Source organism: Solanum stenotomum, chromosome 12 (assembly GCF_019186545.1).
Source record: "Solanum stenotomum isolate F172 chromosome 12, ASM1918654v1, whole genome shotgun sequence".
In the NCBI taxonomy this organism is placed as follows: domain Eukaryota; kingdom Viridiplantae; phylum Streptophyta; class Magnoliopsida; order Solanales; family Solanaceae; genus Solanum; species Solanum stenotomum.
Window position 1 is genome coordinate 45738804 of NC_064293.1, and position 14159 is coordinate 45752962.

General features: G+C 29.5%; 1 protein-coding gene across 1 annotated transcript; it reads left to right on the forward strand.

Annotated features, from left to right (window-relative positions):
- Window positions 1–12418: 12418 nt before the first annotated feature.
- LOC125847907 (ethylene-responsive transcription factor ERF098-like) lies at window positions 12419–13350 on the forward strand. Its single transcript, XM_049527632.1, has one exon. It carries the CDS (start codon window positions 12435–12437, stop codon window positions 13065–13067), a length of 633 nt encoding a protein of 210 aa, XP_049383589.1. The 5' UTR covers window positions 12419–12434; the 3' UTR covers window positions 13068–13350.
- The last annotated feature ends 809 nt before the right edge of the window (window positions 13351–14159 follow it).

Here is a 14159-nt window from a genome sequence, read left to right on the forward strand (position 1 = left end):
CTGTAACATAAGCAATGGTATTAGTGAGCCACACAACAGGAGCAAAGTATACAAATATTTAATTGTGAAGAAGAAGAAGAAGAAGAAGTGATTCAGAATTTTCGTTGTTTTAAAATGAGAGGAAATTCATCTATTTATAGACAACAAAGGGTAGTGCAAACAAATGTTTAGTGTGCCTTATCAGAAATGTTACAACTATTTTGAAAAAGTTGTAACCCTTCAAAAAGGTCACAACCTTTCATAAAAGTCATAGTTTTTCATAAAAGTCGAAACTCTTTATTAAAGTTGCAACTTTTCATGAAAGTCATAAATTTTCATAAATGTCACAACTTTTCATGAAAGGAAAAGGCTAGTTTTAGAAATAAATAAATTAAAAGGGAATTATGATTTGTGGTGGCGCCATGTAGGCGGGCCTAAGGTTCTATATATATAGATTTTTATTTTTATTTTTATTTTATGACAAGGGAAACCCACAGGCGCACAGGGTAAAACCCCTGCTCCTATGCAATAGCTTGCAAACCACATAGGAGAGGTAACCCGCACTAGGCAAGCCTGGTGTGACGAGCTCGACCCAGAAGACAAACCCCTTCCTTTTGCTGGCAAGGGGTTTCGAACTTGAGACCTCCAACATGGAAGTCCCAAGCCCAAACCACTGGGCCACCCCGAAGGGTATATATATATTTATTTATTTATTTATACACGCTATCTTAGATTAAAATTTTAATATTATTTAAATCTAACACCTAAAATTTGTAAAGTTAATAATATTTATGTGTATTCACTTAATATTTAATTTGATAATTTACTATCGTAAAAATGCATACATATAACTAGGGGTGTTAAATCAAAACATCAAACCAAATCGATTAAATAAATTGCTTTTATTTGGGTTTGATTTTATTTGGTTCTAGATTTTTAAAAATAGATAATATTTGGTATGATTATGGTTTTGTTTTAAAAAATTGAAGAAATAATCGAGCCGAACAGACAAATTATATACATACATTTTATTATTACACATACATAATATATTGTTTTATAAACAATTTTAACGATCTAATATATATTTTCATCAAAATTTATTTAGAAATTTACTTATGACACCAAAAATGCCCAAGGTGAGAACATTTATCGTATTCGTTTCATGTATATGAGTGTCTATGACAATTGTAGGCTTGAAAATGTCATTTTTTCTTCCTTATAAGCTAAAATATTAAATTTTGAAGCTTTATTATAGTAAATTTAGGGTCTGTTTGGAAAGCCACTTGGTAATTGGAATTGGTGTAATTATTAGGGTAGTAATTACCAGCCTAATAATTACACAGTCTAGTAATTACACTGACCTATTTAGTTGCCACAGTACTGTAATTACTAATGTCTTGTTTGGATTGCACAATGTAATTGCACATGTTGTGTTTGGATGCACAATTGCAATCATAAAATTATATTAAATTTTAAAAATTAAAATTAATTATTTAAAATTTATACTAGACAAATAAGAAACTTTATAAATGATATTAAATTAAATATTTAGGATATATATTCTTTTTTGAAAATATATTAATTAATAAACATATGTTCTTAACGAATATTATGAAAAAATTATTGATTATATTTCCACACAACATAAAATTAGCAATGCTAATAATATTTGTTGATATTTATTTTACACTTAATGAGATTTCCTAATATCATACAAATTCATATATTAGATATAACTTATTTTTGATTAAAATTTAAAATTATTTTAATCAATACCTATTTAAAATTTACAGTGTCAACAATATTTATAGGTACTCAATTGATACTCGGGGTGAGATGATTTTCTACCATTTATCTATTTTCTTATATTAGAATGCTAAAAAATATTTACAATGTTAAAATAAAAAGGATTCTTAGCTCGGTAATGTGACGCTCTGTAAAATTAAGATGACGTCCATTTATCTATTTTCTTATTTTAGAATGTTAAAGAACGTCTACAATTTTAGTTTTTTAAAAAAGAAAAAAAAGATCCTTAACTCGGTGATTTGATGCTCTTTGAAATTTAAATGGTCATTTATTTATTTTCCTATTTTAGAATGTTAAAAACATTTACAACATTGATTAAAAAAATAAAAGAGGATCCTTACCCCGGTGATGTGACGCTTTTTAAAATTAAGATGACCATTTATTTATTTTCTTATTCTTAAAATGTTAAAAAACAATTACAATATTAGTTAAAAAAGAAAAGGGGATTCTTAGCCTAGTGATGTTGCATTTTTTGAAATTAAAATGACCATTTATCTATTTTCTTATTTAGGAATGTTATAAATATTTTACAATAGTAGTTAAAAAAGAAAAAGAAGATCCTCAGCCCAGTAATTAAGATGACCTATTATCAATTTTCTTATTTTAGAATATTAAAAAACATTTACTATATTAGATTTTATTTTATTTTTTAAAAAAATGAGGAACCTTAGCCTGGTGATGTTAAGATGACCATTGATTTTTTTTTTTTAATTTTAGAATGTTAAAAAATAAAAAGGATTTTTAATTCGGTAATGTGATGTTCTCTGAAATTAAGATAACCGTTTATCTAATTTCTTATTTTAGGATGATAAAATATATTTTTAAATATTTGTTAAAAAGGAAAAGAGGATCCTTAGCTTGATGATGTGGCACTCTTTGAAATTAAGATGACTATTTATCTATTTCCTTATTATAGAATGTTAAAAAACATTTATAATATTAGATTTTTTTCATTTGAAATTAAGATGACCATTCATCTATTTTCTTATTTTAGAATGTTGAAAAACATTAGCAATATCAGTTAAAAAAGAAAAGAGGATCCTTATTATGTGGTGCTATTTAAAATTACGATGACTATTCATCTATTTTCTTATTTTAGAATGTTAAAATCTCTGGTATCTTATCAATTTCTTTGACAAACTTCATTCGTTATTATTTGTTATGTTATCAAACTAAACATTCAATGTTTTTGTCTTTCTTTAATTTTTATTTTTTTTTTGTCTTTATACTACAATCCTCATTTTATAATTTGTGGAAGCTCTAGAGAAATAAAACGAGCTCAAATGTGGATCAAAGTTGATGCAAATGACTCATATATTAAACCTTAATTATTATTTTTTTGAATTGTGATATATTAATTGTTATTGTGTTAATGAAAAAAATTGAACAATCATTCTCAACTCAATGTGTTTTTCAATTTTTTTTCTTGACCATATAAGTGAACCAAAATATATATTATCATTGATGTGGACCCTATATACGATAATAAGAAATATTATAATAATTTTAGGGTGAAAATCATTTCATCCTCCATTTTTGTTTTTAGAATCAAACTCCCTCCTCAATTTTGAATAATAATCAACTTTCTCCTTTATTTTATGTATTATCTTACCCTTGTTATATCACATATATGTAATACCTCTTTATAAATAAATATATATATATATATTGTGAATTTTCACAAAATTGATATTATTTTTACTATCGTTATTTTAATATAATATGCATTAAGTTTGTATATGTATGTATGCATATATTTTTGTTGTTTTCACTCTCTTACTCTCTAAGGTTCATAATATTCCCTTTTTGATATGACACCTCTTTAAAATATAATTAGAGGTGTATTTTACTAAACTAACATTATTAATAATGCTTTGAAACTTTAAATTTCAATACTACTACTTTATGCAGTTATTTAATACTAAAGATAGAAATAAAAGATTATCAAAAAATTCTTTTGATTTCATAATTGGACAACTAATTAAAATAACTATTCATGAAATGAGAGTCAAGTGATATAAATAGTAGAGATATTTTCTATTGCCAATATAAATAAATAAGTTTTGATTGACAATGATGGAGTATTACATAAATTATAATTTAAAATCTAACTAAATACAAACTTTAAGAATTTGACCTTAATTAAATTAATTTTTTGTATCTCCTACATCGAAATGTACTTATATGGTTATTAATATTTGCTATTTTCAATTGTATAAATAAATATTAGGGTTTTAATTATTATAAATAAAACTAATTTTATCATTATACTAATTTACTTCATTATAGGATATCCTTAGCTTATATATTTAATCAATATTTCTCATTTTTTTCGTTTAAAAAAATAATGTTTATGCTTTTACGAAAAAATTGTTACGTGAATTAAAATAAACAATTTTTTTTATAAATTATAAAGAAGTAAAAAAAAGTTGATAATAAAAGGCTGTAATATACATTTTAACATTTTAATTAGGAAGAGGGGAGAAGTTTGATAATTGTTCAAAGTTTTAGGGTGGGGGGAGGGGGTGTAATTTGAAAGCAAAGTTGGTGGTGAAAATAATTTTCACTCATAATTATTATTCAAATATTCTTCCTATTCACATGTAATTCAATTCATTAATGTAATAATTCTTAATTAATTGCTTTGGGAAAGCAATTTTAACAAATTATAAATTTTAATAAATGTGTATATCAAATTAAATTAATGGCAAGTAAATCTTATAAATATTTGACAAGAGAGTCAACAAATCATTGATTACTAGATACAAGTAAGAGCTATAAATAGAAGTCCCCCATTACTATTTTTTCTCACCTCATCACTCATCAACAATACTAATCTTGCTTCTTCTTTCAAATTAATTTAGCACATATGGCTTCATCATCAGGATCTGACAATGCTTCAACTGAGAAAAGGTCTTCAAAGGATAAAAAGAATGTAAGTTTTTCTAATTTGATTATCTATCTATATAAAAATTGCTAAGTTGCTCAAATTCTTTATTTTTGGTGTACTCGTGTCGATTCAATGTGGGTGTGGGTGTGGATGTGGGATCCGTACCCTTTTTGGTCAACCAATTTCGAATACTTTGACCAAATTCGAGGGAGAAATTTTCTACAGATATAATAATTTGTGTAATTAAAATAAAACTTAAGGTGAAATTGAAGAAAATAGAATATGTTTGTATATATAAATTTCTGTTGTCACTCTCTTTCCTTTTATCTTCTTCCAAGATTCTCCTATTGATCATTATTTTCTCCTAGAATTTTCCACATAATATTTCATAATATAAATTTATAACTCTCTGCACTTGTATCCACACACAGATCTATATCCCCAAATCTTAAAATTTAGGTCATAGAGGATCCAACTTCTAGATCCGCACTTGTTTCGGATACTCAAACCTGAGTCCGAGTAACTTAAGTAGAAAGTTAACTTTGCTTTCATTTTGTGTTTTCAATTAATTCAAATATGTGCAAATCAATTATTTGTATTTTCTTGTATAATGATATGATTGTTTTTATTTCTTTGGACATATGAAGAACAAGAGAGGCACTTCTTCGTTCAATCCCAATCGCACTGAGAATGATTTTGTTCCTCCTGTTTTTTCTAGTGATGTCATTCCTCATCCTGCAAGTGACACCGTTATTACAGGTAGCATTGACATCAGAATTAATGCGAGTCAATTTTTATATTTTTTATTTATTAGGCTTAAAATTATTATTTATAACTGAGTCTTTAAAATATAAATGCAGGATTTGGCACCATAAAATTGACTGACTCAATGTGCTTGGTTGTTGATCTACCTATACATGGAGCTCAATTACATCCTACTCACAAGGATGGATCTACCGATGATCAAGCACAGAAGGGCGATCCAAATGAGATTTTGAAGGAAAAGGCAGCACAAGGAAAAGAGGTTGTTGCAAAGAAACAAAAGGAAGCACAAGTAGAAGATAAGATCCTATTCATGGCTAAGCGATTGCGTTATGTGTTTGGTGATGGATCACGCACATACACTCCACGTAAACGGCTGTGTGATGTGTTTGGTGATGGATCACGCAGATCAGCAGTTGGAGAACCCATTCCAATTAAAAGACCAACTAAAATAGGCAATGTTGCGTACGACGAAAAAGATCAGGTGCCTATAGAAAATGACATTCATCCACATCATCAAATCTTAATTGGGAATGAGATGCAGTCCAATCCAAATTCATCAAACTCTAGTAAGAAAAAATACACACATACACACATACACACTTACATATATATATATTCAAAATCATAACTTTTTATTTATTAAGTTCAATATACTTATTTATAACTAAGTTTTTTAAAATATTAATACAGGATCTCCTGGAATACGATTGACAGTTGATCTGCCCATAGGTGGAGCTCAACTACATCCTCATCTAGTGTCTAACAAGGACATATCTACTAATGATCAAGCGCAAAAGGGTGAACGAGAGAAGATTTTGGAGGAAAAAGCAAAAAAAGAGGAAGCACAAGAAAAAGAGGTTGCTCTTGCGACTGTTCCTATTGCAAAACAACAAAAGAAAGCAGAAATAAAAGAGAACATCCGGGGATCTCCTGGAATACGATTGACCGTTGATCTTCCCATAGGTGGAGCTCAATTACAACCTCCTCTAGTGTCTAACAAGGAAATATCTACTAATGATCAAGCGCAAAAGGGAAAACGAGAGAAGATTTTGGAGGAAAAAGCAAAAAAGGAGGCAACACAAAAAAAGGATGCAGCACAAGAAAAAGAGGTTGCTCTTGTAGCTGTTGCTATTGCAAAACAACAAAAGAAAGCAGAAATAAAAGAGAACATCCGGGGATCTCCTGAAATACGATTGACCGTTGATCTGCCCATAGGTGGAGCTCAAGTACAACCTCCTCTAGTGTCTAACAAGGAAATATCTACTAATGATCAAGCGCAAAAGGGTGAACGAGAGAAGATTTTGGAGGAAAAGGCAAAAAAGGAGGCAACACAAGAAAAAGAGGTTGATGTTGCTATTGCAAAACAACAAAAAAAGGCAGAAATAGAAGAGAACATCCGGATTATGGCTAAGCGGTTACGTTATGTGTTTGGTGATGGATCACGCACATACACTCCACGTAAGCGGTTGTGTGATGTGTTTGGTGAGGGATCACGCAAATCAGGGCCAATTAAAACGGTCAACACTACTTACAATGAGAAACATCAGACGTCTACACGAAAAGACACTCTTCCACCTCAACCCTTATATGGGAATAGGATGCACTCCTATCAAAATTCATATTATTCTAGTAAGAAAAGATTCTAAATCATAACACATTTTATTTATTGAATTTATAATACTTATTTATAACTAAGATTTTAAAATATAAATACAGGAATTTCCCCAATAAAGTTGACCGTTGATCTGCCTATATCTTCTCCAATGACTACAACACCACAAGGAAGAGAGGTTGTTGTTGCTGTTCCTGTAACACTAGAGGAGGGTGTTGGGGATAATATTGCAAAACAACAACAACAAGCAAAAGAAGGAAGAGCTATACGTGATGATGTGGTTCCTGTAGTTAAGTGTCGTCGTCCGGATCTCAACTCTCATCCACCAGAAGAAGATGATGAAGATTATTATTCTTAGTCGAAAGTTGAACAATTTAATTTATATATGTGTTGACAGTGTTTAACTATCGGCCATTACTATACTTTTTTAAGTTTTTGTTATATTTTGTTTTATAGATATTTTTCACAATGTTTTTTTGTTTGTTTGTTTTAGTTGCTAGTTTCATATAAAGTTGCCCCCTTCGGTTTTTTTCTTAATTTCAAAAGCAATGTTATATTCACGTGACTGTAGCATAGTGTTCTTAAAAACAACAACATGCTTTAAAAATATTACTGTAGCAATGTAGATGTCATCGTATATAATTTTATTCTATCCCACCATGCATCTCCCTCAACAAACAACCGGTAATTCCTAAATAAATACAAGAATGTTACACTGTCAACTTCCTCAGTTTTACATGCACAAATGGCATAAAGGCTGGCTCACCCAACTAGTGATTCAGAACCTTACAGAGCCTTCTGCCAACCAAAACAAAATTAATTTAAAATCCAACTAGTTCAAAATTCAAAACAATTATGAAAATGATTTTATATGAAGTTCTTAATTATTTTATATTTTTTATGAAAATAATTTTAAAATAATTTAAACGATAAATATTTTATTTATGTCTAAAATAGATATTTTTTTAAGAAAGATACACAATTTAGATGGACTATAGGCAAGAGGAAACAGTAATTAAAAAATAGTATTAGAAAAGAAATATAAAGTCCAATTTTTGGATGCTAAGCTACCTCCTATATATAGAAATTAGAAAGTTCCTAAGTTCTACAGAACGTACGAAGATGCTTTGCTGTCGAGAGGAAAAAGTGTTTGACTCACTTTTAAAGAAATCACATGAGCATTAAATAGCCAATTATTAGATATAAGTCAACCTAGTGTGGTGTGGATCCAGTCTGTATTCCAGCTCACCCCACCCCAAAAGTCAAAACAGAATCTATACAACTTATGCATGCAGGTCAATCATTAACAACTACGTACAACAAATTTCAGGTGAATTTGTTATTTATTTTCTAAGAAGAAAAAAAGAATGAGTATTTTGTGTGAAGATTGTCAACTTCAATGTTAAACCAACAACTTTACTACATGGTGTCAGCTCTCCGGCATGTTGTCTCCGGCGCAGGCGATAGTTGGAAGATGATGGACTTGTCAGTTCTTCTCATCCTTTAAATCCTCTTAATTAGGTTTATGTATATATGTTTTATTTGGGTTGTTTCTCCTTTACTTCAATATTTCTTTTGAGTGGCTCTAAGGAGTGGTAGGAAATATCTTGTACTACTCAAGTGTTGAGCTTGTAATCATATTATATAGTGAGTAGTATAATATGATTACACTCTCTCTTCTTAATAGAAAAAAATAAGCGTCTTCTTTTTATTAGCAGTAAGTTTTTTATATGCACTCTCTTCTTAATAGAAAAATAAAATAAAATAAAAGAGTGTCTTCCAGAACCTTCGAGGATGGCATGTTTCTACTTCCTAAATACGAGAATGTTACGCGAGAAAATTGAACAAAAGGTATCACTCAAGTCTTTATTTAAATTTTGGTGACTATNTCCAATTAATATGGAGTATAGGCAAAAGGAAACAGTAATAAAGATTAATTTTAGAAAAGAAATATAAAGTCCAATTTTTGGATGCTAAGCTACCTCCTATATATAGAGAGAAATTAGAAAGTTCCTAAGTTCTTTATAGAACCTACGAAGATGCTTTGCTGTCGAGAGGAAAAAGTGTTTGACTCTTTGACTTTTAAAGAAATCACATGGGCAAATAGCCACATCAAGTAATTATTAGAGTTGTTCATTACGTGGCCTACAATAAGTCAACCTAGTGTGAAGCTGTGTTCCAGCTCACCCCACCCCAAAAGTCAAAACAGAATCTATAAATACGCACACAACTTATGTAGGTCAATCATTAACAACTCCGTACAACAAATTTCTGGTGAATTTCTTATTTTATAAGAAAAAAAAAAGAATGAGTATTTTGTGTCAACTTCAAGAGAATCAATGTAAACCCTCGCACACAAACGAACGACTTTACTACATGTTGTCTCCTGCGCAGGCGATAGTTGGACTCGTCAGTTCTTCTCATCCTTTAAATCCTCTTAATTAGGTTTATGTATGTTTTCTTTGGGTTGTTTCTCCTTTACTTCAATTTCTTTTGAGTGGCTCTAAGGAGTGGTAGGAAATATCTTGTACTACTCAATTGTTGAGCTTGTAATCATATTATAAAGTGAGTAGTATAATATGATTACACTCTCTCTTCTTAATAGAAAAAATAATTATATATATATATACTCTCTTCTATAACTACTTAATATTTAGTACAATATGATTACACTCTCTCTTCTTAATAGAAAATAAAATAAAATAAATGAGTGTCTTCTTTTTATTATCAATAGATTTTTTAATTTAACATTTTATAAGATAAGTTTAAAATCTGGACTAAATATATTTTTAATTTAAGATTATAAATTAAATTATTATTTTTAAAATTATGTATTTAATTAAATTAAGATACTTAAATTGGGATGGATAGAGTAGAGGTAGGCTTTCGGTATTCGATTCAATATTTTCAAATTTTGAATTATGTGATTCATTTATTGGTAGTTAAAAGTAGATATCAAATACAATTTATAAATTTCGGTTCGATAAATCTAACTTCGGCAGGGTATTTGGTAATACCATATTAAAGTTGTACCCGATTGTAGTACAAAGTTAATATTATTGCTCCAATTGTTTTTATTTTTCTATGTAGAGGCCCGATATAATAGAAGATCAACAAGTAAGAAAATTGTCAAGAAAAACATATTGATACAACTAAAAGACATATGCATTTGGGTTGTTTATGTTTAGTCTTTAATTTTAACTTTCTCTTTGGACTTGTTCTAATGAGCAATGGACCTATTGAGATATGATTTTCATTAAGTAAATAATTTGGTATTCATGAAATATCGAATATCAAATGATATTCATGTCTCATACCAAATATAAAATCTGAATACCATTATTCTAAAATTTTACTTTTGAATGGCATATCAAATAGCGAATTAATTACCAAATTACTAAAAAAAATCAATTTGATTCAATAATTCAATTTTTGATATTTTATACTCAAAGAGATACAATCTTTATACAAACAAGAAAAGAATCGAAGGCGGCGTAAATTCTCTTCTTTTAGAGAAAATGTAAAATCTATTATAAAATTTAGCTATACCAACAATAATAAAAGATTTCTAAATATTTTTTATATTTGATTGAACACGTGAAAATTTTAAAACATAAGTTGACTATGCGTAAAAGACGTAAAAGAACTTTTCTAGTGAATTGGCTCAACTTTGCGTAGGAAGGTCTCAATTTTTTAATAAAGTGTCTCAGTGAAACTTACGGATTAAGACATTTAGCATTCATGCCTTTATGGCCCTTTGAAAACTACTACAAAATCATATTGTGAAGTTTGAATAAAAAACACTTTTTGACTTTTGAAATTGGTTGTCATTTAATCAAGTAGTCAACTTAAGAAGAATACTATTGAAGTTGGAATGAATTGGATAGTGATGCTTCAGTGCAAATAATTTAGACTTAAATATCTTCAAGAAAATAGTAGGATATAGATAAGATAATGCATACAAAATTAAAATAAAATGATTGAAACGAAGAATTGTTATCAAAGTGTAACGTCATAAAATAATATTAACCAAAACTAAATGCAATTTATGGAATAATAATACTATGATCAACATTAAATATATATAATATAAATGAGCGAAATGTTAGATCAACCAACATTAACATTATATCCTATATAATGTTACCGTTTCAAATACATGAATAGCATGGATATTTAAGACCACATAATTATAAGATCATTTCTTTATATCAAAATAAATGACATTTTAAAGATAATTTCTTTATTTCAAAAAAAATTATGTTACTTCATGTCTTAAAATTAACAAGTTATTTTGAAAGGAAAAAAGTAATACCTCTTGATGACGTATGGTAGAGGCTTCCAAGTTCCATCTGCGGTTCCTTCTGGAACCTTCGATAATTACATGTCCTAATTCTAGGAATACGAGAATGTTGCGGTGTCAAGTGCATATTTGACATGTTACTGAGTTTTTTCAAAAGAAAGACCACGTTAATTCTGCTGATGTCAAACCTCAACGTGACACTTCCTTGGGCTCAGCAGATTGGAGACACAAGTGGCATAAAGATGGCTAACCGCTCGCACACCCAACCAAAATAAAATATTTCTACTACTATATAATATAAAATATAATATATAACTTGTCTTACCTTTAATATTCTATATATAAAAGTTATTATTCATGTACAGACATCTTTAAGATGTGTAAAACCTTTTTATACTAAAAATTAGTAATTAAGAGTTTATATATACTCTTACTTGTCCAATATTTATTTGATATACTCGTAAGTCGTAAGGATCATTTAGTAAATAATGCATATATTATTTTTATGTATTAGTAAAATTATTTTAAATATAATTAACAAATAAAAGTAAGTTGGTGAAATACAAGATAGAATAGTACACTTTTAAGTACTCCTTGCAAATACAAATTAAAAAATAATTTTGAATTAATTAAGTTACTTAGTACTTAAGATGAGCATGTATGTATATACAATTTTTTTTAAAAAAATAGAATGTTCCGTAGATACCTCCGAATGAAGGAAGCTCTTAAATATAGAAGGTTCCAAATGCATATTTTAATTTAGAAGCTAGGAATACTACATATTTCTTTTATTAGAAAGAATGGTTTGCTGTTAAGTGTAAAGAGGCTTTCGTCACATGGACCAATTCTTCCAAAAATAGGCACGTCATTAAAAAGCTCAAGTAATCATTTATATAATACTTATACGTGGCCTACACCAAAGTCAACCTCGTGTCTGACTAGTGTTCCAGCTCACCCCAAAACAAAATATTATTTCTATATATACTAGTCTTATAAATACGCCCACACTCCTCTTTCATTAAACAACAACAAATTTCATGTTCTATTGTTCTAGACTAGAACTAGAAAGGGAAAGAATGAATAATTTATGTGAAGAGAGTAAATGTACTTTTACTCACAAACTGACTCATCAACAAGAATCTCACTACATGGTGTCAGCTCTCAAACATGTTTTCTCAGGCGCCGCCGCTGATGGTCGGGCGGACGGAGAAGCTGCTAAGCTTTTGTGGGAAGTTCAAAATGCAGCCACGTCAGATAATTCAATGCCACGTAGGACTATTAATGTGGACGACGCTGTTTCTCTGGAAAGCGGGAAGAAGAAGAAGAGGAGGAGGAGGAATACGAAGAAGGAATTTAGGGGAGTGAGACAAAGGCCATGGGGAAAATGGGCCGCTGAGATACGTGATCCGCATAAAGCCCAACGACTTTGGCTTGGTACTTTTATTACTGCCGAAGATGCTGCTAGAGCTTATGACATAAAGGCCGTAGAATTTAGAGGTCGAAAGGCGAAAACCAACTTTCCTCTTAAGGAATATATTGATGATGACAACACTACTTCCCCAATGGTGATAGTGGAAGATGACCAAAATGGTAATGAAGTTGCAGTGGCTACTAATGGTGAAAACAGTATGGATATTGGTGATGACTTTTGGGCCACATTGGAAGATGATAGGCTTGTCAAATTTATCACACAGGATACGCCCCTCTGATTCTTAAATTTCTACTTTTATGGTTTTTGTCTTATCTGAAAAATATCTTCTTCTTCTTTTGCAGGTTTTTTTTTTTTCGTTGTTTTCTTCTCTTTCTTTGACTACTTTACTCTTAGGTGGCTAGTACGGAGTGGTAGCAAATACTATCTTCTTGTTTAAGTATTTTGTACTGAAGTGTTAAGGTTGCAATCATTTATTTTCGTCCAAAAAAAAATATAAAATGAGTGAAGTTAGTTCCCTCGAAAAGTCATCCAACTTGTCAACATTTTACAATTTGCTTACTAAATTTACTTTAATTGATAAAATAATTCAAGTATATATTATTGAGTTTTATAAAAATCTATTAAACTATCATTCTCTTCATGCCATATTAAAGTCTATTTTTCTTAATAATAAAATATACTTTTCTAATTCATGCACATGATATCTATTTAACACAATTTATATTTATCAGATCTAATGAAGTTTTGATGATAGACAGGAGAAGTTCTAAACATTACTACAAGATGGGTTTAATCTTACATGGTATTTGTGATCAACCGAACTTTCACGTACGAGTATAAAAGCGCAAATCGTACGTTTCGATATATACTGAGAGCTAAAGGATGAACTCAAGCAAATAAGCAAGAGTATATTTGAGAAGAAGTTCTGACTTGTTGTCTAATACGATTGAAGAACTTGTTTCATACTTAATGGTTTTTGGGTCTAGAATTCTTGTATTAGGTGATGATCGAGTTGTACTATTTCAGCTTTTTAAAAGTAACTGCGTAGCTAGGGATAAACAAAATAGGTAAACTTAGCTTCAAGTTAAGGGTATTATAACTTGAAGAGGGAAGCAACAATCTGTTAAGGTTGTTGCATATAGTTAGTTCCTAGGTTGCAACTCTTGTAATTTAAATATTATTGAGGCTCACTTATTTTAGTGAATTTGGGGGAAAATCCTACAGAGGTGTAGGTCGTGGTTTTTTTCACCCTTGTGAGCCGGGTGTTTTTCCACGTAAAAAGAATTGTCTTTTTTAAAGCACTTCACAAAGTAAAGTAACCCAGTCATCACTTAGGCGAAAATAAGTATAACCCAATTCACTCCATCTT